Genomic DNA, 26,015 nt, shown 5'->3' on the forward strand with positions numbered 1-26,015 from the left:
ACGTTTATGGCAACAGCTGTGTGCAGATCAACAATGGATAATATATCGAGTGCGGAGAGAGTATGAGCGTGCAGCGTTTAAAGTGTGGAAGTACTGAAATTACTTTAAGTTTGATTCCATAAAAAGTGACAAAAACATTAGCGTCCGTTGTGCGTGGGAAGAAAAACTTCTTTTTACAGTGAAAAAAACCCCTAAACTTCCAAGCAAGCACCGAGTGCGCTACCATGTAATGGGAAACATTACCCTGCGGCTCACCTGCACCAGGGTAAACCTCCGCCTACCCTACTCCTGCTTTACAGGTGAAAATAGAGCAACAGGACCGCTGAGTCTTTGACTTTATTTATTGTCTGCTGTGTTTTACTTGCATCTATTTGAAAGACTGAGTGTAAACACAAAAAATATTTTATTTTATGTGCTGGAATGTGCAGAAAATAGGTTTAAATGTTAAACAAATTTCAACGTTGCATATAATTAAATTTTTGCTTGATGCATAAAGTTAAAAGATTAAAACTAATAAAACAAGTTTTAAAAAGAGACTTTTCCATTTGATTACATTTTGTATGATGGATTATGTAGAAACAGTAGAATTGGGCTGAAAGATCTATCGCTTTATCACCTCTTCAGGTTGTAAATCGTGTTTTTAAAAAGTAACTAAGTAATTAATTACTTTTGAAAATAAGTAATCAGTAAAGTAACGGGATTACTTTTTTGGGGAGGTAATCAGAAATTAGTTACTGATTACTTTTTTCAAGTAACTTGACCAACACTGTTAGTAAGTGCATTTGACCCTCCCAAGATTACCAAATTAATTACTTCATTAAACCTGGTCAATGATTGTACTTAATTACACTCTGTTTCATTATATAGCACCAAATCACAACAAGAGTCATCTCAAACCATCCTGTATTCTAAGGTAAGGACCCTACAATATGAGAGAAAACTCCAGCAATAAAACAATCTCCAATGATCAAGCACTTGGGAAGGAAAAACTCTCTTTTTGACAGGAAGAAACCTCCAGCAGAACCAGGCTCAGGGAGGCCATCTGCCTTAACTTGTTAGGGTTGAGGGGAGGAAGACAGGACAATAATTACACTGTGTAAGAGAGCCAGATTAATAATTACTGATGATTTAATGCAGAGAGGTGCATAAACAGAGTGAAAGCAGCCTAAGCCTATGCAGCATAAAAAAGGGAGGATTCAGGGTCACCTGATCCAACCTTAACTATACTGTTCCAAAAAAATATATGAACACTTTGAAAACATGTCACATCTCAATGGGGAAAAAATCTTTCTGCATCTCCATACTGATAAGGGTAACATGTTAGGAACACAAGGATGCCACATTGTTTGCTGGGAATTAAAATTCGTCACCTAGCCTGTAGAGCAGGGGTGCCCAATCCCAGTCCTCGAGAGCTACCGTCCTGCAGCTTTTAGACGCACCCTTCTTCTGACACACCTGAATCAACTGAATGGCTTGTTATCAGGCCTTTGCCAAACTTGATGGCATGCTGAAGAGGTAATCACACCATTTGATTCAGCTGTGTTGGAGTAGGGATGCATCTAAAAGCTGCAGGATAGTAGATCTCGAGGACTGGGATTGGGCACCCCTGCTGTAGAGGACAGTGCGTTCCTCCATGGATATGCCTCACCAGACCATCACTGACCCACCACCAAAACAGTCATGGTGATCAATTTCACGCACACCATAACATTCTCCACGGCCTCTCCAGACACTTTCACATCTGTCACATGTGTTCAGGATGAACCTGCTCTCTGTGAAAATCACAGTGCACCAGTGGTGGACGTGCCGATTCTGGTATTCTGTGGAAAATGCCAATCGGGTTCCAGGGTGTCAGGCAGGGAGTCCAGGAACCACTAGAGGATGTTGTGCTCTCAGGCAACACTCATGAAGTCTGTTTGTGATTGTTTGATCAGAGACATTCACACTAGCAGCCTGCTGGCAGTGTTCATCCTGCTACTTATAGCGGCTTACAAAAGTATTCGGCCCCCTTGAACTTTTCCACATTTTGTCACATTACAGCCACAAACATGAATCAATTTTATTGGAATTCCACGTGAAAGACCAACACAAAGTGGTGTACACGTGAGAAGTGGAACGAAAATCATACATGATTCCAAACATTTTTTACAAATAAATGACTGAAACGTGGGGTGTGCATAATTATTCAGCCCCCTTTGGTCTGAGTGCAGTCAGTTGCCCATAGACACTGCCTGATGAGTGCTAATGACTAAATAGAGTGCACCTGTGTGTAATCTAATGTCAGTACAGATACAGCTGCTCTGTGACAGCCTCAGAGGTTGTCTAAGAGAATATTGGGAGCAACAACACCATGAAGTCCAAAGAACACACCAGACAGGTCAGGGATAAAGTTATTGAGAAATTTAAAGCAGGCTTAGGCTACAAAAAGATTTCCCAAGCCTTGAACATCCCACGGAGCACTGTTCAAGCGATCATTCAGAAATGGAAGGAGTATGGCACAACTGTAGACCTACCAAGACAAGGCCGTCCACCTAAACTCACAGGCCGAACAAGGAGAGCACTGATCAGAAATGCAGCCAAGAGGCCCATGGTGACTCTGGACGAGCTGCAGAGATCTACAGCTCAGGTGAGGGAATCTGTCCATAGGACAACTATTAGTCGTGCACTACACAAAGTTGGCCTTTATGGAAGAGTGGCAAGAAGAAAGCCATTGTTAACAGAAAACCATAATAAGTCCTGTTTGCAGTTTGCCATAAGCCATGTGGGGGACACAGCAAGCCTGTGGAAGAAGGTGCTCTGGTCAGATGAGACCAAAATGGAACTTTTTGGTCAAAATGCAAAACGTATGTGTGGTGGAAAACTAACACTGCACATCACTCTGAACACACCATCCCCACTGTCAAATATGGTGGTGGCAGCATCAGGCTCTGGGGGTGCTTCTCTTCAGCAGGGACAGGGAAGCTGGTCAGAGTTGATGGGAAGATGGATGGAGCCAAAATCTTGGAAGAAAACCTCTTGGAGTCTGCAAAAGACCTGAGACTGGGGCGGAGGTTCACCTTCCAGCAGGACAACGACCCTAAACATAAAGCCAGGGCAACAATGGAATGGTTTAAAACAAAACATATCCATGTGTTAGACTGGCCCAGTCAAAGTCCAGATCTAAATCCAATCGAGACTCTGTGGCAACATCTGAAAACTGCTGTTCACAAACGCTGTCCATCTAATCTGGCTGAGCTGGAGCTGTTTTGCAAAGAAGAATGGGCAAGGATTTCAGTCTCTAGATGTGCAAAGCTGGTAGAGACATACCCTAAAAGACTGGCAGCTGTAATGGCAGCAAAAGGTGGTTCTACAAAGTATTGACTCAGGGGGCTGAATAATTACGCACACCCCACTTTGCAGTTATTTATTTGTAAAAAATGTTTGCAATCATGTATGATTTTCGTTCCACTTCTCACGTGTACACCACTTTGTGTTGGTCTTTCACGTGGAATTCCAATAAAATAGATTCATGTTTGTGGCTGTAATGTGAAAAAATGTGGAAAAGTTCAAGGGGGCCAAATACTTTTGCAAGCCACTGTATAGAAAGGTGAAGAAACCCTTCCTGCTAAAGGGTTTAGGGCAATCTATGGCTCTGTCCAGCTCTCCTAGTGTGGAAAGAGCCTGTCTCCTGGAATCTCCTCCATGCTCTTGAGACTGTGCTGGGAGACAGCAAACCTTCTGTCAGTTGGACAAATTGATGTTCTGCCCTGGAGGACTTGGACTACCAGTGCAAACTCTGCAGGGTTCAGGTATCAACTCATGCTATCAATAGTGACACTGAGCCTACCCAAATAGAAAACTAGTGAAAAAACAGTCAGAAAAAATGAGGATGGAGAAATTGCCAGTGGCCTCCACCTGTAAAAGCATTCCTGTTTTGAGGGATGCCTCATTGTTGCCCCTCTAGTGCACCAAAGCAGCTGAAACTTGCCAGACCAGATCAATATCCCAGATGTTTCACTGACTTGATGACATATCTGATTAAAAAGTGTTACTTACAGATTTTTAGCTTCTATCTCCTGAGATGAATTTTAATTTGATTCTGGATTTAACAGGGAGCCAATAAAGACAAGCCAATATTGGAGATATATGCTCTCTCTCTGTAACCTTCACTAACGCTGTTTCTTGACTGTGATTAGTCCTGAAACCTGACTGAAATGCTTCAAATAATTTTGACCTACAACTTGTGAAGACATCCTACTCCCGTGTGTCTTATCAAAAAGGAATATATATTTCATGATTTACTTCTACATGCTGTGTGTGTATACAAAGTGCCTGATAGCGAGTGAATAAACAGAGTCCTGCAGCCTCACACGAGTGCTTGTGTGTTTTATGGCTCATCTGCATGAGAGGTTTGAATACAAGCACAGCTGCAGAAGGCAGCTCGCTTTTTCTTTCCAGCATGCAGAGCAGTGACGTCTCACTTCAGAGGACATCGTGCTAATTTAACAGGTATTCATCATCCAATGGACTCAGTGCAACCATGTATTTATTTATTTTTTTAATTAAATAGAAACAGTGCACGTTAATGGCCATCAATATCAAAATATAAAATGTAAAAATGCTGTATTTCAAAAAAAGATTTTTTGGAGATGCACATGAACTGACTACAAAAATCAGGAAAAGATCAAAACAGTAACCAAACCTCAAAAACATAACATGTCCTTACAAGGTGTCATTTCATTTCTGATTAATTCCAAACAGGTTAAGGAGATAAACTGGATTTAATTCTATGTGTTCAATTTAAAAATTCAACACTTTGATTTAAATCCATAATCGAATGGGTGGCTAGTTTTGCATTCACAGTAATGCTGTATGGAGTTCAAAGAGGCGTCATTACAGGTGAAAGATGAAATCAACAGGCTGCAAGAGCACCAAGAAGAAGGGAATACAAAAGTGGTGGACGATCACAGAATCTTTGCCATTGTAATAAAATAAAAGCCTTTTATAACATCCAGCTAAAAGAAGACTTGACATGTCAGTAATGTATCATGAAGACTTCATAAGAGACAGTTGAGATGCAAATCATACAGGCTGGGTTAGACGGACAAAAATCCCCTGAATCAGCACTCTGAAAGTGAAGACTATTGGAAAGCAGCTGAGTACACCAACTGATCTCAACATGCTGTATTTCACTGCTGAACACGAAAACTAAAAAGCACGAAGGGCTGCAAACACATGTGAACACACCAACACTTCAGTACTTCTTTTCTTGATTTCAAATAGATTTTTGGTGATGTAGAAGGAAAAAGAAGCAAAACATTTGCCTCTGTCCAAATACGTTTGGAACTATACCACCTTGGTTAATTAATAAGTAGGTCAACAAGTGTTTTACCTAACTGAGAAAGACTCTGTTTAGACTCCAGACGCCACTTGTAGTTCCTAGGAGACCCTTATGCACCCCCCTCACATTTATCACATATTTCCAGTGGTTTCCAGAGGGCTCTGGATCTTTCTGGCAGGTGGGATCGTGCCCACATTCCCATCAATGTTTTTAATTTTCCATGAAAAGGTCTCGGGGCCCCAAACACGAGAGCAGATGGAGACACGATGAGCAGGATTTTAATTACAGATGACAGAAGGTGTGTGTGTGCTTGAAGTGGTTTTTGATAACAGAATGAGTATTTACATAAAGAGAACCCCCTCTCTCTGCTTCTCATTCTCTCCTTACCTCACTTGCCCTCACTCACCCATTCTGTTAAGAGCATTTACATATCTGAGGGCACACATCAAAGAGCAAACCTCTTCCTTCCAAATCAACCTCCTGTGTGTGTGTCTGAGGTTTATTTACTGAATACATCAGAGGACACACGTCTCCATTATTATCCCTGCTTCTGTTTAACATAAATCTGTTCAACCCTGGTGGCATGAAAATGAAACATCTCAACACACATGAGCTGAAGAAACTAATCTTTAATGTTGAAATATACAGAAAAATGACCAGATACTCGTTTTTCATTGCTTTTACATTAATTTAGAGGTAGATCAGGTAATATTAAACTACAAACAAAGCATCAGACCATCAGGTTTCCCAATGTTAAAGACACATTTAGACCTTAGGGAAGTTCACACTTGGGAGTTTAAATTGAATTTTAAAAAACAAACATTAAAAAAAACTGCAGAAAACTTTTTGGTGATTCAGCCGTAGTGTCTAGTTATAGAATTACATGTACTGAATAAATAACTTTGTGAATGTAAAGCCTGCAGTTCCTCTAATGTCCACTAGAGTGACTGTGTTAAAACATCTGACTTTACAAGACAAACAAACATATTTACACCCTGCTACAATAAAGGTTTTGAACCCTATAGCTAATTCCCCTCTTCTTAACAACTCTAAGGGAGGGTGAATTTTTTATAAGTCATCTGTTTAAATTATATTAAGGTTTAAAGTTTGCATTATTGGGGCGTGGCCTCTTTGACTGACAGGTGGATGATGACACAGGCGGCTAAGCTTCACCTCAGCTAATTGGAGTTCCTGAATTGGACCCCTGGACCCTGTTTATGTTGTTGGAGCATTTTTATTGTGATTATAAGACAAAAAAAGTACAGATTCCTGATTGGCTGACCAGATCCCAATAAATGATATGTGTAAGTGTGGGACAAAGTGTTAAAAATGCTGGGAGGTAATCCAATATATGTGAATGCAATTTTCCCAATTCTTTTTTTAAGTAAATATAATAAGATTTAAAGGGCGCTCATGTGATAGTCTTTACATACTCCTGCTGTTCCAACTGAAACTGTCTGTGGGTGTCAGTAGTGATGTATCCATAGATTATGTCAATAAAAAGTACCAGAGTTTAGCTATCTTTAGTCAGTTGTGGCACAGCATACTGTGTCACCTCACACCAGACTTGCTTCCGTGCAAAATCAAAACAACTACAACAAAAACACTATTTTGATTCTAAAATACTGACACTCCATTTCATTTGTGGTGGTTCCAATCATAATCACTAAAATGTGAAAATCTTATGACTTTCTGGTAATTTGTAACATTCGCAACATTAAACAGGCTAATCTTTATTTGACACATATAAAAAAGCCTTCCCTTGATATGCACTGGGTAAAAGCCACACTTTAGAAAAAGTGCAGAAGAAGTCAAAATGTGAGACAGATGTGGGACAATGTATAAAAGTCTCAATTAAAGAGAGAGATCTGGTCTGACTGCCCAAGAAGTCATTAATCCAACTTCAATTACTCTAAGTTACTCAGCAGTAATTACAACATAAAGTATCAGAGTGGATGTTGTGGGTTTTACTGTGTTGTGGGCTAAACGCAGTCCCCATAGAACCCGCTCAAGTTCGGAGCTCGTCTTCATTGTTTCTCTCATTACGCCGTCTTTTCCCACTTTTAAACCAGTTTTTGGTTGTTGTGTCGTCTCCTTTCAGATCTGACCTCCTGGAAACCTCTGGTGCTTTCAGCCGCTTCTGTCCTCTCCTACCTGAACAGTCACCATATGTTCAGGTCTGAACCTCTGGAACGAGGGCTCAAAGGGGTCCATCAGCCTGAGACCAGAGCAGGAGGAACAGGTTTAACCTTCTGAAACCAAAGAACTTCACTTCAAAGAAAGTCCTTCCAGACACACTAATACATCCACAACTAAACAAACGACTGTAGACTTTAGGAAAAAAAATCCTACAACATCCTATCGTGCGGGGATAAATGACCAGCCTGATCTTCAAGCTTCAACTCCACTAAAGGAGGCAAGCACTAAAGGGTCTTTTGTTATGTACCTAGAGAATCTAACCCACAACCAGGCTCATATTTAGGGTCATGTCATTCAGTTAGGAACTTTAATTAGCAAATTTAAAAAGTTAAGCAAAAATCTGACTGAAGCCTGAGATCTGCAGCAGATCACAGTTCATATACTGACCCCTGGTGGTGCTGCAGTGACTTCAACCTGGCTGGGTTTAAAGGGATGTGAAAAGAGCAGTGAGGTGTTCATATGAGCAAGGAAACAGGGTCTGTTTCTCCCATTTGTACCAGCAGCTAAAAGAGCTCTTCCTAACATGCTTTGTCTTTTATGCATGACGCTCACTTTGTGCTTTGAACAATACCACAGTTTACACCCTTTACACTGTGCAGGTGTCCGTGGAGATGACTTTATTTATGATACCACATGTCATCATGACCAGAACACAGACCTGTACGCTTGCACTCTGACGCACGGTCAGTCTTGCCTCAACGACGCGTCCTCTGTTCCAGCAGCCAAACGGAGGCGATCCTGCTGGCGTAGATCACATAAGACCAGGACAAAACCACAACTGCCAGCAATACCTGAAGGCCGGAGAGAGACTTGATTCAGAAGGACTTCAAACCTTGGAAAGATGGTTAAACCTGCTCTAAGCAGCATTTTTAAACACGTTTTGGACAATTGAATCTGTTCCACGAAGAGTTAAAGCAGCTCATGTCCAACCAGCAAGTTGTACCTAATATGAGTTGAGGCTGATGAGTGTATAAGATCACACACAACTTTTCTGTGACAAACTCACATGATGCTGACATTCAGACTATGACTGTTTTCCTGTCGTACGTAATAAACAAAAACTGAACCACAATAAACGCACACGATAAAGCAATTTGTTACATGTCGGTAATTTTGTGTTTTCACAATCAAACAGGCATTTCAATGTTCTACGTGTTCTATTTTTGATGTGAGTGAAAATTTTTATGCATTTATTTTTGGTCTTTATGATGTTAAATATCAGCTTGTTAGTGTCTTCCTCGCTAGCTTTACTGTTTCCAGGCTGTAGCTTGTTGCTAACGGTTACCGCGTCTAGTCCCGGTGACTGAGAAGTCAATAGAATAAATAAAGAAAATTTACCGCGGAGTAAATCCGGTCCAGAGCCCGCCTGCTGAGTGCCTCCATCTTCTGTTAAAACCTAAAAACTAAACACAAACGCCGCCTCACTTTAGTTTGTTTACAGTTCTTCTTCTTCGACTGCCGCTGCTTCTTCTTCTTGGATTTCCGGCAGACTCAACAAAAGGCGTATTGCTGCCCCTTCAGGTCCTTCAATCAATCAGCAGGAGATGTCAAATAAAGAAAATCAAATAAATTAGATAAATAGAATAACGGATGGTTATAATAGGTTATAAAATAATAGGAATATAACATTTTAAAAAAAATATATGCTATTTTTATATAAATATATACAAATCAAATCAAATACTATGTAAATATCAATCTAGAATGCTACCTCAGCTGCACGTGCAGTAGACAGCAGTGAGTGTGCAATTGCATGTGTGCAAACAGAGGAATATAGATGGAGGTAAAACAAGTTTACAAACTCCTGTCAGGTGTTTAGGAGTCTGATGGCAGGAAGAAAGAGTTCTTCAGTCACACACTTCTACACCTCCAGCAAGAGGCTGGGAGTGTGAACACAGTTTGTTGGTAGTGAGTAGGGTCTTTAAGGGAGGAGCCAGGTATCCTGTGGACTCTGCAATGGTAGATAGAGATGTAAAGGACCTTCTTTTTCTTTCTTTTTGCAGCCTAATATTGGCCTCTGTCCCCATGAACAGAGATCAGATTCAGGGAAATGCTTGTTAGTGTGCAAACTACTTTACTGAGAATTCAGGGGCTGTGTAAGAAATGACTGAAACTCATGAATAGTTGTTGTTAAACATCTTAAATTTAGGCTAAAGATCAGCACTACAGTAGTTCTACAGTTGATTTCAAATATAGACTGGGGGTATACAAGTCATCTAGATTGCACTTATCAACATTCTTTTTTCCAATACATCCACTATCCTTCCTGCACACATGCACAATCTCAGCCTTGATCCTCTCTAACCCAAGTGGGATAATATGCCTACTCCCCGGAGAGTCTTCTTCTCTTGCTCTGAAGTATTTTTTCTAATCATGGAAACGATCTTGCGATCCCCTATGGGCTCAAATTGTGGTCATAAATATTTTGTACTTGTAAATCAGGATTTGTATGTGTAAAAAAGAATTTGTGTGTGTGTGTAAAAAAGATTTGTATGTGTAAAAAGAATTTGTGTGTGTGTAAAAAAGCCAAACCCATGTGTTCTCTGATTGACATGACATTGGCCAATCAGATGAAAGGAAGAAAAATAGGGTCACAATTCGTACTTGTAACTTGAAACTTGAGTGCAGACTATCTCACGTATTTTTTGGCTAAGTCCACACACAAATCTTTTTTAAGCACACACAAATTCTTTTTACACATACAAATCTTTTTTTACACACATACAAATCCTTATTTACAAGTGCAAAATATTTGAGCCCATAGATCCCCCCGTGCTGTCCCTCACACCCTGTGCTGCAGATTGCATTCAGAATCCTCGTACCATCACCCCACCCAACTAGGTGGCAGTGATAAACTGATTGTGGGGGGCTGACCACAGAAGAAGACGAAGAAAACTCGACTGTCATTGTATTTCCCATCATCCATCGCGGCGTTTTTCTCGTTCCAGCTGTGAGGAGCGTCGCTTCTGAGGACAGTGACAGGCAGATGTGTGTGTTTCTCACAGCAGTCGGTTTCTAAACGGATCGATACAGTGTGTGTCCGGGGCCATCGCTGAGCTCGGTGACGGCGGATGCCGCTGAAAGCGCGGAGCTCGACCCGGAGGAGGAGAAAGAATCCGGATGAGGAGCAACCCGCGGAGCCTGCTGCTTCCTCAGCTCAGGTACGAAGCTAACAGGCATGCTAACAGGCTGGGGGAAGCCGTTTGTTTGAACCCGGCTAGCTTTGGTTAGCATGTTGGTCTGGTAGCAACCTCGGCATCGGTCCTGCTAGAATATGTTGTAAGTAATAAAATAAACAATATAATGTTTTAAAACATCATTGTTGTTATGGAGAAAGAATTAAAGAGTAAAGCCAAGTAATTAAACGCAGATTTTTATAATGACCGTAGAAAATAACAAATGTGGGCTAAATGCTAACAGGCAGGGAGCTTCTGTTAGCCAGAGATAGCATGTAGGGTTTTTAAGCAACGATGAGCATCCCTAGCTTGAAAATCTTTAAACAAAAAAACATATTTAATTTAAACAATTAGATTTTTCGCGAATAATCTTTGCAAAATTAAAGGTCTTTATAGAATTGATAGAATTAAACAAAATGGAAGGCTTAGGTAACAGCTAGCTGGTGTGTTAGCAGGCTAACAAACTCAGGGGAGTCCTTCCGTGTCGGTAATTGGGTGAATAATTAGAATAATAATCAGTGTTAATATTAACACAACTGTGTGAAGGGTTTCCACAGACGGATGATTTAAACAAACAGAGGCTCTGACAGGTGCAAAGTGTTTACCGCAGTGTTCAATCCTGACTGTGAGCTTCAGTTAGTCAGTGTTAGCACGCTAACATAGTGGCTACAAGGAGCATCAGTGAAGTATAAATCTATAAAGAACAGCACCACAAGAGGGGCTTTGATTTACAGTTAAGTTATTTTTCAATAAAAAGTCAAATATAAAAGCAGAAAGTCAAATGGGTAGCGAAATTTAAAGAGTGACAAAGAAGCAGTAGCTGCTAGCTGTGTTGGTGCCACAGCTTTCCTGTGTTTTTAGATCAAAGTGAAGCACTGGGGAGCCATGTGACCTGATTAATTTGTAATCCAGGACTTTGTTTTTGTTCTCAGCAGGTGTCATTTCACCTGTACTCAACAGTTCTGAATCCTGAAAGCTGAATAAGGACACATTTCTTCCTGCGTTGTTTGTTTTCAGGTGATGGCACCGACGCGAATGAAGCTGCGCGTTCGCCGCCGTGACAATGCAGCCGCAGGTGCTGCAGGACGTGGTGCTGCGCTGGAGGAAGATGAAGAGCAGAAGAGTCGAGAGAGTGGCAGCAGGAGGAAAAACGCTAGCAGATCTTCTACTGCGGCCACATCCTCCTCGTCCTTGTCTCCACCCGCGTCCTCCGCCTCAACGTCAGCACGCCCCCATCTGATGGCAGCAGAGGAGGCGTCGCCTGACTCCAAGTGCCCCATCTGCCTGGACCGTTTCAACAACTTGGCATTCCTGGACCGCTGCAAGCACCGCTTCTGCTTCCCGTGCATCCAGGAGTGGTCTCACAAAAAGCCAGAGTGTCCGCTTTGCAAGCAGCCCTTTGCTTCAATCTTTTACCGGAACCAAGCTGAGGATGACTTCAAGGAATATACGCTACGCTCAGCGCCCCCCAGCAGCAGCGTGGCCGCTACTGTGGCAATGGTGGCAGCGATGGCGTCAGCTGCAAGAAGCAGCCATCAAATGAGGCTAATGCTGAGGCGGCACCGGGTGTCAGAGGCTGGCGAGACAACAACAAGGAGGCGGCGGAGGGAGAGAGGGGCCAGAAGGGCGGAGGAGAGGGCAGGGAGTTGGGAGTGGTACCTCGATTCCCCTCCCCTTCCACTCCCTCCTCTTCCTCACCCTCCAGTCGTTGCTGAGGACAGTGAGGATGGGGAGGAACAGAGGATAAGAGGAGGTGCTGATTTGGTGGAGCGCGGTGTGATATTTGAAGGACTAACAGGCCTTGGAGGGGCAGTGGCACCCATTGCCCCCAATGACCGGGCATCACGGCGACTGATGACTCGCTTAGCGGCAAGGCAGCGTTTGCAGCGTGAAGGTGGAACCGTGCGTCGACTTAGGGAGAGAGAGACGGTGGCTTTTCGCCGTGGCCTCTATCGCTGTGGCATTCGGGTCCGTGGGGTTGCCGGAGTACACGGCAACGAGGGACAGCGTGACATCACGGCAGATAGCTTCCGTCGGAACCCTGCCCACTTGAACAGGCTCCGCCCCTGGCTGCGGAGGGAGCTCACGGTGCTGTATGGCTCGCACACCTCGTTGGTTGACATCGTTCAGCGCATCATCATGGCAAGGCTCGCCCGCCACGGCCTGGAGAATACACCCAACATAGAAGAAGAGTTGCGGCCATTCTTGCTGGCACGCACTGAGCACTTCCTGCATGAGCTCATCAGCTTCGCCCGCTCGTCGCTCAGCCTGGAGAACTATGACCTGCAGGCGGTGTACGAGCCACCGGACGCTGCAGTGGAACTGGATGGGATGAGCAGCTCGTCCGATGGCAGCTCTGTCATTGCCATCTCCGAGGGGGAGGATGAAGAGAGGGGGGCAGGGGGAGGGTCCGAGGAGAGGCTGGGGAGGGAGGTGGGAGCTCAAGATGACCCCATCCAAACAGCGAGTGTCCTTAGCCTTTCGGGTTGGGACGATGAAACCCCAGGCCCCTCCTACTCCACCGCCGAGCCTTCATCTTCGTTCAGTCCTGCCCTGCCGGAGGCAGCCAATCAGGATGGAGGAGAAAGGCAGGGAGAAGAGGATGAGTGTCTCATCGTTGGGTACAAGAAGCCGATTGCAGAACGGACGCCAGAGTTGGTGCAGCTCTCCTCTGACACAGAAGAAGAGGAGGTAGAGAAGAAGAAAGAGGAGGAGGCTCCTCCTCCCCCCTCTGCAACAACACCTCCCCTCTCTTACCTACCAGCGATCCCTCCCTCCACATCAGGTACTTACAGAGAGGAGCAGGACAAGGGGCAGAAAATTGGCGAGGTGGCAGGACAGCGCTCACGTGCACGCTCATGGTCAGGGAGCTCTGGTCGGAGCAGGAGCTCTGTGTGCACGCTCAGCCCGGCGACGCCTGGAGAGACTGAGCGGCAGCAGGAGATGGGGAGCTGGAGAGACAGGAAGTCCACCAGTGAGGCAGCAAGAGAGAAGAGGAGGAAGAGAAGGCAAGAACGCAGCAGCAATCAGCACAGGAAAAGTGGCACTCTGTTCAACCCAAATCGCTCCATTTATCCCGCCATGATGCGGCACCGCTCCTCGCCTCCGTTTGACTCCAGCGCTGACTCCAGCTCCCCGCCGTCGCCCAGCCCGCCGGACTCCAGCTGGGAGTACCCCTGCGCCCAGGTGTCCCCTCTCACCTCCTCTGCCTCTTCACCATCCCTCTCCTCGTCCTCACCACGTCCTCCCCCACCACCACCGCGGACGCCACCGACGCCCACGCTGTCCCCCAGCGACAGCGCTCATCACGGAGAAAAACCCGGCGGGAAAAGGAAATGCAAGAGCCGCCACCTGGACAACAATGTCAAGGATCCCACATGGAGGCCGAGCGGCAGTGGCGGTATTCGCAAGGAGAAGAGGAAAGAGAGGAGGAAGAGGAAGGAGCGAGACAGAGGAAGGAGAAGGGAGAGGCACAGGCGGGCGAGCAGTGGCTACGGTGGCGAGAGGTAAGAGGCCACTGGATTTATTATTATTATTATTATTAGACTTTCCAGAAGAGTGTAAATTATCAGTGGTCTATTATTGACTGTTTTTGACAAATTTTGATTTGCAGGATAAGCCGGTTTCACCCACCACCCTCACCTCTGATTTGGGTTTCATTTGACTTGTACCGTATTTTTCGGACCATAAGGCACTCTGATTTTCTTCAAATTGACAAAAAGGTTGTTTTAAAATCACAGGACAGTGCTTTGAGTGAAAAACTTGAGCTACTAAGTTTTTCGGTAATTTGACACATTTATTTTGCCGACTGAAGCTACCACAAAGCGCGACTTGCACAAGCAGACATGATGTCACTGGTTGTATGGTGAAACTAAGAAACATTTCCTACCTGGGATGTTGCCTGTTGGTTCTCATCGTTTTGACCTCTTGTGATTTTCAAAATCATGTAAATGAATTCCCCACAGGGGATGTGATTTTGAACCCATAAATATTCATGTAAAAGCGTTCCCGCAGGCCAGTGGTGCCTAGCAACATTGTTTATACATTTTGATGTGATGGCTGCTTCTAGCTAGATCTGATTGATAGGTAAACAGAAGCAGCAAGTGTTTAGGTTTTGAAAATGATTATCTTTGGTTAATCACTAAGCTGCAGCTCTTTATTCAGGGGACGATGCACGAAAAATGAATCCTTTACCACGAGAGATCAGCATTAACGTATTCCTCTTTATTCTGGAAACAGACACAGTTTTGTTGTATTTTCTTAAGTTTAAATGAACCTCAGTCTAATATTAATGTTTGGGATTTTCTTTTCAGCAATGAAAAGGCTTCATGTTCGCGTGTTGTTTCTCCTCTTACTGTTGATTTCTTTTTTTAGAGTTGCTTTCCTGACTCTAAAACTGTCAGCTGAAACATCTCACCAGCTGTTGTGTGAAGTGCTCAGCTCAACAGATGAGGAAGACCTCTCAATAGCTTCCTGTGGTTCAGGTGTTTTAATGACGTTTCCAGAAGTTGCTCACTCCATGCTCTCCCTCTGCAGCAGCCGGAGGTCCAGACAAGACCGCAGCCCCAGCGTGGAGATCATCTACGAGGGCACCATCACCGCCGACGGGGCGCAGCCTCCTGCCCACAAACGGCGCCGGAAACGTCATCGCAAGGCTCAGCAGAGCAGGTACGAGGTGTCACACTGCTGGGAGGGGGAAAAAAGGTTTGTTTTAGCACGTTACACAAATTCATACAGCTGACAGTAATTAACACGTAAAGAAGAGTCTGAGACGAAGCGAAGTGGTCGTCACCTGATTAACTGTGAAATCAGTTATTTTAAATGAACACAGTGATGAAACACTTCTGTTGATCATTATCAGGTGTACCGTTTGCACAGGTGATATCAGTTTTTGAATGTGAGATGTTACACATCCACTCTACAAGTCTTTGTCAATCCCTGCATCACACTTTGCTCACAGACGGGGAACAGAAATGCTATTTAGAAATTACAGGCTGCTACATTTCTGCTGCTACATTTCCAGCCTAAAGGTGGATTTTTCTGCCTGTATTTCTCTGGTTTGTTTAGGATATATTACTTTCTTTCGAGGAGGGGGCCTAAGGGTACATCTTTCGCCATCTTACAATGCTGTGATTGCAGCCATTCCCCAACTCTCTGTGAATGGTACTCATGGCCATTGATCAGTGGGTTTTGGTCAGTGGTTGTTGATCAATGGTCATGACAATTTGCATAATTAAGATTAAGGAACTGACCTCCCAGCCCATTGTTCCTTCAGTGGGCTGGTTTCAGTCATTATGCAAATGTACTGTTTATAACAGGGGTGGGCAATTCTAGGCCCTGAGGGCCGGTGTCCTGCAGGTTTTAGATCTCACCCTGGGTCAACACACCTGAATCACATGATTAGTTCGTTACCCGGCCTCTGGAGAACTGCAGGATGTAATTTAGCCATTTAAATCAGCTGTGTTGGTTCAAGGACACATCTAAAACCTACAGGGACACCGGCCCTCGAGGCCTGGAGTTGCCCACCCCTGGTTTATAAGATTTGGGGAAACCTGCAGTCAGCTGAGACTGAAGAAGTCACTTTGATGAGTGACGAAACCTTTCTCCCACAAAACGCTACGTCCAGATGAACAGAATCAGCTTTTGGAGATTTACTTTCCTGGATGATTGAGAATGCATCAAGACATTACTTTCTTTGTTAGTCCAAAAGTGATCTGCTGCACTGCGTCTTCTTTTAAAGGGAACCCCGGCTATCAAGACATGTTTGCGTTAAAATATGTACTGTGCTTTCAATAACACGTGGTATTAAAATACGCCAAATGTTTTCCTTTTAAACACATTTTATATAAAACCATTTACCAGTAGGCCGCCATTGTTATTTACTTCTCAATACACTCTGGGTAGTGACGTCATATGGTTGCACCGCATCGAGTTCACAGTTAGCAGTGCACTGGAAATGGCTTCTGTTCAACCTTTCCAGTTTGAACCAGATCAAACCGAGAGAGCGAATGAAAATAGTCAACAAGTACTTAGTTTAGATGAAGATGAAAACAATCCGTCACACGAGGACGAGAGAGTGAGGGAAAACTACTGGTGTCTATGCGGCTACTGCTTGCCAATGGCAACGGCGACTGAGAAGGTTTGTTGTAAAGTACCAAAACTTTTTTAAGCCGTTTGTCTTAATCCAGATGTTCTTTGGGCAGCCATGACCGGTATCTGGTCTTTAAGTGATAACATGATGAATCGTGCTTCCAGGCCCAAAGTTGTCTGCATTTAATAAGACTGTTGTGTTTTTAACATGTTTTAATGTTTTGTATCTTGTTCGATTTAATCTCAACAAGCCCCTAAAAACAGTCAGTGATCACTGTCGGCTTCTCGTGGTTTTTATTACCGCTAATCATTTTAAAGCTCAGTTTTTAAACCCTTATGATGTAACTACAGACCAGCCCATGCAGCAGTATATTAATGACTAACCTCGTATTGTGGATGGATTATCTCGGTGGTTCTCCTGATGTTTGGTTCGTTTACAGCATCCTGCCATGAGCTGTGTCGCTAGCGGCATGTAGCACATCATTATATACCAGCTAGCCCAACTTCAGTAACCCTACAAACGTCACTGCTGTTTAGTTTTCTGTCTTCATTTATGTTGGAAGCGATAACAGAGCTGTACGTTTACGTTTTTTTTTTTTTTTTCCAGAAATCTCTCAGTCAGAACATGATATATCGTGTTTCACCTGTCTATCCAGTCGTTAAGTGATGACGTGATGAATCCTACTTCCGGGCCTAAAGTAGTCTGCGTTTAATATGGCTTTTGTGTTGCTAACATGTTTAATGTTAAGTATTTTCTTCTATTTAAGAAAAGCTCCTAAAACAGTCAGTGATCACTGTTGACCTCCCTCGGCTTTTATTACCGCTAATCATTTATTTAAGCTCAGTTTTTAAAACCTTAGGATGTAGCTACAGCCCAGCCCATGCAGCAGTATAAGAATGACTAACCTCGTATTGTGGATGGATTATCTCAGTTGTTCTCCTGGCTGAAGTTTGGTCCTTTTACAGCATCCTGCCATGCGATTACATTTGTTCCTGACCACCGAGAACACTCACGGTAACTTTTATCCAGTGAGAAAAAAAGTTAGCTTGTTTATATTATGCTAACATAGCTGTGTCGCTAGCGGTCACGTAGCACATCATTATATACCAGCTAGCCCAACTTCAGTAACCCTACAAACGTCACTGCAGTTTAGTTTTCTGTCTTCATTTATGCTGGAAGTGATAGCAGAGCTGTACGTTTTAATTTGTTTCCAAAACCCCGCAGTCAGGACATGCTATATTGTATTTAGATAGAAGCTAGCGAGCTAACTTCCTGCTAACTTCTAACTCCGTTAAATGTTATAAATTCCGTTTTCATGGATGCCTGGATGTTAAACTCAATTAACTCAATTGTTAAACACCTGGTAGAGCAGAACGCTGATCATTTTATTAAATATGAAAGACTTTGGACAGTTTTTCTACTCTCAGTAATGCCATAGTGATCGTTTGATATATGGACCTGCAGCGGAGTTTAGACCCAGACACGGCTAGTGACGTCAGACTTAACGACGGGATTTCCACCCTGCAATGTTAGTGATGACGTCCAATTCCAACAAAGTGCCAGCAGCAGCAGTATTATACTGCAACAGTTGTAACACAGGCATTATATCCAGTAATGCAGTCTAAGTTTAAGGACCTGCAAACGGTGACATCACCGCAGCTCTGTAACATTTACACCAAACTTTGCAAACATAAGTCCTCTGTTCGTTAGCATTCGTCCTCCAGCTTTACTGTTTATATTATGCTAACATAGCTTGTCGCGCTAGCGATCACGTAGCACATCATTATCATTAGCCCAACTTCAGTAACCCTACAAAAGTCACTGCTGTTTAGTTTCCTGTTGTCATTTATGTTGGAAGTGATAGCAGAGCTGTACGTTTTAATTTGTTAAATAAATCTCTCGGTCAGAACATGGTATATTATATTTAGATGGAAGCTAGCAAACTAATTGCCTGCTAACTTCTAACTCAGTTAACGTAAATTCCGTTTTCATGGATGCCTGGATGTTAAACTTAATTGTTACACCTGGCAGAGCAGAACGCTGATCATTTTATTACAGATGAGCAAATTTAGACAGTTTTTCAACTCTCAGTAATGCTGCAGTGATCATTTGAGTTTGGGCCCAGACATGGCTAATAACGTCAGACTCAAAGACCAGATAGTGCTGGTCTACCAAGTCGTAACCAGGTCACTAATAGGCAAGTTAATTAAAACTGTTGCTACACTTTAAAAAACAAAACAGGTTAGCTGAACGAAAGCACCGATGGAAAACTGCCGACAACCAATACACGTCCTCGTCCCAGAATGCATTGTGTGCGAAAAAACATGGCTGGCATGGCATGGATGGAAACCCGAACAAAACACGCATTAGCAGGCTCTAATGCCTGTGTCTCAATCTCACGGCCCATGTCACCTCTACTTGCGAAAATTATTACTCTAAAAATTTTATATCAAGGCAATAGGCAGAGTGTTACAGGCATAGCCCTAAAGAATGTAGCCTCATGGGCAGTTTAGTCCATGCTGCAGGGAGAATGGACTGCCATACCTGTTGTGTGCAAAAAAGGAGAGTTGAAAAGTACAAGTTGTCACCGAGCAGAAACGGGAGCTGGAAGCATGTAAATATAATAATGACCACTGCAGCCAAAAAGAGTGCCTGACAAGTCCAGTTGTAAGTAAGCTATTAAGACTTGACTGTACACGGTGTTCATGTGAAACAATAAGTTCCAGTGGAGTAGCGTTTCAACGCCTCTCTCTGTCTCTCGCTAGCAAAGTTGACGCAGACAACAAAGTAAAGCTAGTTTTCGGCTACAAGCTCAACACGGAACCTGGCGTATTAGTCAGAGGTCCCTTTACTACGGTTCGGAGCCACAGACCTGTTTTATATACGCGTGGAATAGTTTTCTATACAAGATTGCTGCAAAAAGTGCAGTCTTACCTAATGTCCACTCTACTGTTACTCATTTATATTAAGATTTAAATATCTAGTTGGTATTGGTATGGCGAGTAACCTTCAGTAATAGTAATAAATCACACAGCAATAGTACATTCATGTATTTGGGTCATTAATATACTGCAACAACATGGGAATAGAGCAGCTGCGAGAGAATTCAACATTAATGAATCAATGGTACGGAAGTAGACAAGGCAAGAAGAATGAGTTGAGTAAAGTTTAAGTTATCTGACTGTTTTGTTTCCCTTAATGCGCCTCATGGTCTGAAAAATACGGTAATTTTTAAGGTTGCAGCAGCGTGGCGTTCAGAGTTCAGCTGTTTAAGGGTCAACATCAGGTTGTAGCGTGTAACGGATGGTAAACATTAATATCATCTAACACTTAGCAGGTATTTTGTTTGTCTCAGGGAATTTTGTGATGTCATTATCTCTTTTCCTTTCATGAATGATGCTTCAATGTATCCTCTGCTAAATGAGGCAAGTAAGGAAGCATTGAAACTCCTTTCCTTTGTGTTTAGAGAGTTCATCCATCTCTGATGATGGCTCCACTTCTGTTGCCTTCCTGAGGAAATCTGCCTGTTTGACTTAAAATTTTATTGGCAGAGCTTCCATCTTTTGTTTCATTATTAACCTTCAGACACTGTGTCTGCAGAAAAGCTTGATTATAGCCATCTGCGGGGAACATTCACGTAGGTGCAGAGACTGCAATTTTCTTGTCCAATTTCATTTTTGTTTCTGGTGATGCAAACATTATGAGTAGAATCTACTTTTTTGTTCAAAACGTTACTTTAACCTCCTAAGACCCGAACTCTTCCACGACATGCATTTTAATTTTTCTTTGATATTTGGGCATATTGGGGCCTGATGAATGTAAAAACAAAGTTTTTTTTTTTTAACCTTATTTTTGTTTTTAAGAAAAATAAGAGCCACATATGAGGATATTCGTTTCAAATTTTGATAGAACAGTGGCAGTATAATGTCCTCGTAAGTGGATATCAGGCCCATGTAGAGCAAAATTGAGTATTTTAGTCTAAATAACCCAAAATGTGATGTCCACATATGTGGACGGCAGGTCCTAGGAGGTTAATAACAAAAGAAATGGCTGAACTTTACAATTTCCCCAAATAAAACGTCCAAATTTGAGGTTTTTCACCTTGTAAAGCCTGAACAATTAAATAAATGCCAAAAAAAACCTGTTTGTTGAACCTTTTACTAGGAAGAAAAAAGGAAAATAAATATCATTTTGCAGATACAAATTTTAATTTAAATGAATAATTTTTGCTATTTGTGCAGATGGTTTCTTAAAAGTTTTATTTGGGTTTTTCACAGATACGATACACATTACAGGATTAAATATGTATTATTTGTAAGCTCCGTAAGTACAGTAAAAATTTCCAGGAAAAAAAAGCAGTTTTAACCTCTGCTAAAAATTGACACCAACTCAGTTTTGTGCTTACTGCAGAGTTAAAATGTGTTCACCAGTCCAACAAATGTCATGTGGGTGTCTTCTGCACTAATAAGGCTATAAATGCTCACAAATGCTGAATAAAATCTTTAATAACGTTAAGATAGGCAGCACGGTGGTTAGCACTGTTGCCGCACAGCAAGGTCTTGAGTTCAATTCCACCATCAGGCCGGGGTCTTTCTGTGTGGCGTTTGCATGTTCTCCCCGTGTTTGTGTGGGTTCCCTCCGGGTACTCCGGCTTCCTCCCACCGTTCAAAGACATGCAGCTTGTGGGGATAGGTTAATTGGATAATTCAAATTGCCACTAGCTGTGAATGTGCGAGTGAATGTGAGTGCGAATGGTTGTCTGTCCCTGTGTGTTAACCCTGCGACAGACTGGCGACCTGTCCATGGTGTACCCCGCCTCTCGCCCTATGACAGCTGGGATAGGCTCCAGCGCCCCCCACGACCCTGAAAAGGAGAAGCGGAAGCGAATGGATGGATGGATAACGTTAAGATTTTTACCACAATATGTACTTCAGGTGGGATTGATCTATGTATTGATCCCTTTGTAGAAGAACACCATTATTGATCACAGAAGACTCAAGTGATGAGGGTTGTTGCTGTTATTTATTTCTGATTTTATTCTGATTTTATTTCTTTGTCTTTCTCTCTGTCAGCTCTCCGGTCATCATCACCCTGGACAGCGACAGCACCCACGACGACGCCAACAACAAAAATAGCGGCAGTATCAGCAGCAGCCCACTCAGCAGCCAGCAGACCGTCGACTTCTCAGACCTTCCTCCGCTTCCATTGGTGCATTCGACCAGTGTGGGCGGCGTTTTGGACGCTGAAATCGGAGAGCTTCCCGTTGACATTCTGGACCGAGGATACGATGGGTCGGACACAGAGCTGGCGGGCCGTTCCAAGGCAGCTAGACTGATCGCCATTGACAACAGCGATCACGAGGTGGACGTGGAGAACCTGGATGTTGATGTAGAAGGACCAATCAAAGCGACAGATCCAAAGACACCCAACGCCGACAGTCACAGAAACATGGGCTCTGTGAGCGTGGGCTCTCGACCAATGGGAGACCAGGATGCTGCCCGCGTAATGACTGATCTTCTTCATAAAAGACATACTGAAGCTTCAACCTCTGACAGCCACCTCTTGGCCTCCATCCTAAGTGACCTGGACAGGATCGCTGCACCTAAACGTGAAGCCCCGTTGGACATTGACGCCAGCTGTTCCCCAGACTCCAAAAAAAGGCGCTACCGAGATCCGTGTGGCGTTAGTCAGGCTCATCAACAGCAGGACAGCTGGAAATCCACTTTCTCTGAGGAGCAGCCAGTCCAGAATCAGGACGCTACGTCCATAAACTCGCCATCTCAACTCAAGCAATGGAAGGAGGGGAGGGATGCCCCTCCGCTCCTCAGACAGGCCAGCCCGGTTCGGTCATACAACAGGAACACGCCGCCACCACTAAAACACAAAGATGCTGGGAGTCCACGCCGCTCCCCTATCTTTAACAAAGACCTCCACTCAGATCACACCTCTGCCGGACCAATTCTGCATAGTTTAAATCCCACCGACTCCTGTTCGCCCGCGAAGCTGCCTGACGACAGCGAGTCCATCCCGCCCATTTCTGCACTGAAGAGACATCTGACCAGCACGTTCGCACTGAGCAGCAAGCCGGCCAACATGAGCAGCGTTTCAGCTGCTCTCTCTAAAGTCCGAGCACTAACCACTGACTTCGATCGCTCCGGTCACAAACCTCCTGTCGCTCCCTCTTCCTCTTCTTTTGCGTGTGATTCGACTCCCACGGCTTCTCGTTATTACTCCTTAAACTCCTCAGCTTTACATTCCACCAGGGAGAGCACGATGGGAATATCTTCCATCCTCTCACCCGTCGACTTAAATCCTGTGAATTCTTCATCGGACATTGATTTCCACTCAGCTGCTGGCTGGTCCAAAGAGAAGCCAGCTCCTGCTCACTCTACCTCCGCCAGCTGCAGGAATAAGACTCACAACTCCTTCTGGGCATCACCCGTTGACTTTCATCGATTCAGCAGTGCTGCTGGAGGTCCCCCGGCACGTAGCGGCATGTACTCAGGAGTCAACTCTCACGACACATCACTTCCCGTTTCTGTTAGTGATTCCAGGACTCAGAATGATGTCTCACCCCCTAACTCCCCCTGTTCCAGTAATCTGACTCTAATTGGCTTGACAACAGCTGCCACGCCGTCCACCGTGAACCTGCTTCCAGTTGACTTCCACTCCTCCTGTCCGGCCTCGGGAGGACGGACAGGCGAGGAGACGGCGTCGGTGCTGAACTGCGAGGGAAAGCCACTCTCGGTGGGTCTTGTTGCACCTGCTAACTTGCATTCGTCTTGTTTGATTGACGGACACTTGAACCACACAGCCTTCTCCTCCTCCTCTACTCCCTCTGAACACAGCATTACATTCAACGCCTCGCACAGAAAGTCCGAACTCGGCATGGACCCGAATCTTCTCCGGCCCCCCAACCACGTTGATCCTGATTCAAAACATAACCTCCCCCCTGACTCTGAGCCTCCACCACCAAAATACGCTCAGAGGGACTTTGAGCCCCACATGGACAATCACATCATCTCGGAGTATAACTCCACTTCTACCACTGACACCCATCCATACGAACGCTCCGCCACGTAGGACACGATGAAACGAGAGATTTAAATGTTCGGAATAAATGTCAGGGACAAACTGTTGCATTATACTTTTAGCATCATTTTTCATGAACCATTTATAAACTTGTTTATTTAGAATTTAACTCGAGTACAAACACATTCCTAGTGACTGATTTTCAAAATAAACTTGTTTTCTGAGGCAGCACCAATAAACTGATTGTTTAGACATGAGCACTGTCATGTACTTTTGTATTACTTTTATTATTTTAATCGTTGAGGCAAGCGGGTGAAACCCCCTCCAAACCTCGCTATCAATTGGTTGGTTTTTGTTTTTTTTCCCATGTTCAAACTGCTTAAGAAAAAAAAAAGTGTAAGGATGAGTCCAGAGTGAAGCGCTCTCAATCACATGTAGTCCACAAAACCGGTAGCTCTAGACTAAAAGTAAAAGACAAGGTGTAAACCTGAACAAAACTGGCCTTTTCAGGGGAATGATGACTGAATTTGGTAATGACACTCGGACACATGCTTGTGTAAGTGAGTGGATGTTTGTGCGTTTACATGTTCTGTGTGCAAAAATAAAAAAAATAAAAAAAAAATAAAATCTGAATAAAAGTTTGGTTTAAAAAAAAAATCTTTTACAGTAATGTAAAAAAAATGCTTTTTTTACTCAAATGTATGAGCAATGTTGGCAGTGGCTTGTAAAACAGATGGAGAAGTAATGACTCATTAAAGCTTTCTGACTCATCATATATTTGAATGGAATTTGGATTTATGTACTGGGGTCCATTGCTAAAAATACGTGACATTAGCTTATCGTGGTAACGGATCTTTTTTTCATTTCTTTTTTCAAACTGGTTACACTGGTGTGTTCCTGCGTTGTTTGACAATGAAAAGTAAAAGAAACACAGACCTCCAAATCACTAACTTGCCCACTCCAGCTCCTCTCCCACAGGGGATTTGTAGAAAAGGGCGGCTGCATTTATTTTCACATTAAACATAAAGTACGAACTTACATGGAACAAATTTGACTTACGATTTAAAAAAAAAACAAAAAACAACAACACGAAATCTGACATGCCTGACAATGAAAGGTAACAAAGACATGCAAGTCATTAACTTGCCCACTCCAGCTCCTACAACCAAATGAAAACAGTAGGGAAGAGGGTTAGCTCAACCCTCCACAACTCCCAAGCTAGCAAAAAAAATAGTTTTTTGGGGTGTTTGGGGTCTGGCCCAGTCTAGTAGCAAAATGTGGGGGGGTAAAGTCACAAATAGCTGCCTGTGCATTTGTGTTCACGGATATGAATCATTGGGTTTTGGGTTTGTTTTTTATTTGCTTTTTATACCAGTCAACAGACTGGAAGTGCACATCTGGTCTAAAGTTGCATCATCATATTATGAAAGCAAAGAAGTGGTAGTCAAAGGAGCTTGCAAAGAAAAGCGTCTGGACTTCTTTAAGTTACTTGAAGACGTTTCACCTCTCATCCGAGAAGCTTCTTCAGTTCTAAGGTCAAATGGTGGAGAGTCCCAGATTTAAACCTAGTGGGAGTGACCCCCCACAGAGGGACAAAAGGACCTCCTGATGATCCTCTAATCGCCTGAGCCAAGGTGTGAAACTGGGTGTGGGTCCCAATCAGCCAGAGTTTCAGGTGAGCTCATTGTGAAACCTGGCCCCACCCTATCATGTGATTTCCTGAGGTCAGATGGCCCAGGATGTGAGTGGGCATTAAGGCGTCTGGGAAGGGATCTCAAAACTGGATTATAGATGGCAGAGAGTTGGTGTCGTAAACCCCCGCCTCTGTTCAACGATGGTTGCTCACAGTGGACATAGATGGCTTCTTTCACTCCTCTTTCAAACCATCTGTCCTCTCTGTCCAAAATGTGAACATTGGCATCCTCAAAAGAGTGTCCTTTATCCTTAAGATGCAGATGGACTGCTGAGTCTTGTCCTGTGGAGGTGGCTCTTCTGTGTTGTGCCATGCGCTTGTGAAGTGGCTGTTTGGTCTCTCCAATGTAGAGGTCTGAGCATTCCTCGCTGCACTGTACAGCATACACCACATTGTTAAGTTTGTGTTTTGGTGTTTTGTCTTTCGGGTGAACCAGTTTCTGTCTGAGTGTGTTGCTGGTTCTGAAATACACTGGGATGTCATGCTTGGAGAAAACTCTCCTGA

At 43.7% G+C, this 26,015-nt stretch overlaps 1 protein-coding gene and 1 long non-coding RNA gene across 3 annotated transcripts; one reads left to right on the forward strand and one right to left on the reverse strand.

The window, feature by feature from the left end:
• Window positions 1–5,938: 5,938 nt before the first annotated feature.
• On the reverse strand, window positions 5,939–10,674 carry LOC147334429 (uncharacterized). Its single transcript, XR_015126092.1, has 4 exons — window positions 10,394–10,674; window positions 8,858–9,043; window positions 8,178–8,310; window positions 5,939–7,538 (listed from the first exon to the last, which is right to left on the reverse strand). It is a non-coding gene; the product is annotated as an uncharacterized LOC147334429 (long non-coding RNA).
• LOC147334430 (uncharacterized) lies at window positions 10,319–25,337 on the forward strand. Of its 2 annotated transcripts, none has more exons than XM_086272320.1 (4): window positions 10,319–10,680; window positions 11,713–14,201; window positions 15,232–15,363; window positions 21,859–25,336. In XM_086272320.1, the coding sequence occupies exons 1-4, from the start codon at window positions 10,591–10,593 to the stop codon at window positions 23,867–23,869; spliced, it is 4,722 nt and encodes a 1,573-aa protein (XP_086128446.1). In that variant the 5' UTR covers window positions 10,319–10,590; the 3' UTR covers window positions 23,870–25,336. The 2 variants fall into 2 exon arrangements, with proteins under 2 accessions (XP_086128446.1, XP_086128454.1); XM_086272328.1 differs by having other exon boundaries at window positions 10,666–10,798; window positions 21,859–25,337.
• The last annotated feature ends 678 nt before the right edge of the window (window positions 25,338–26,015 follow it).

This window comes from Aulonocara sp. 'chitande type north' Nkhata Bay, linkage group LG3 (genome assembly GCF_057382095.1).
Source record: "Aulonocara sp. 'chitande type north' Nkhata Bay isolate Kocher_YH1m ecotype deep benthic linkage group LG3, A_spYH_male_GT1.1, whole genome shotgun sequence".
Classification (NCBI taxonomy): domain Eukaryota; kingdom Metazoa; phylum Chordata; class Actinopteri; order Cichliformes; family Cichlidae; genus Aulonocara; species Aulonocara sp. 'chitande type north' Nkhata Bay.

Bases quoted from the DNA above. Each gene is read 5' to 3' on its own strand.
- LOC147334430 (XM_086272320.1), top strand. From the start codon at position 10,591: ATGCCGCTGAAAGCGCGGAGCTCGACCCGGAGGAGGAGAAAGAATCCG. The intron at 10,681-11,712 runs GTACGAAGCTAA...GTTTGTTTTCAG, and splicing joins CTGCTGCTTCCTCAGCTCAG to GTGATGGCACCGACGCGAAT. The intron at 14,202-15,231 runs GTAAGAGGCCAC...CTCCCTCTGCAG, and splicing joins AGTGGCTACGGTGGCGAGAG to CAGCCGGAGGTCCAGACAAG.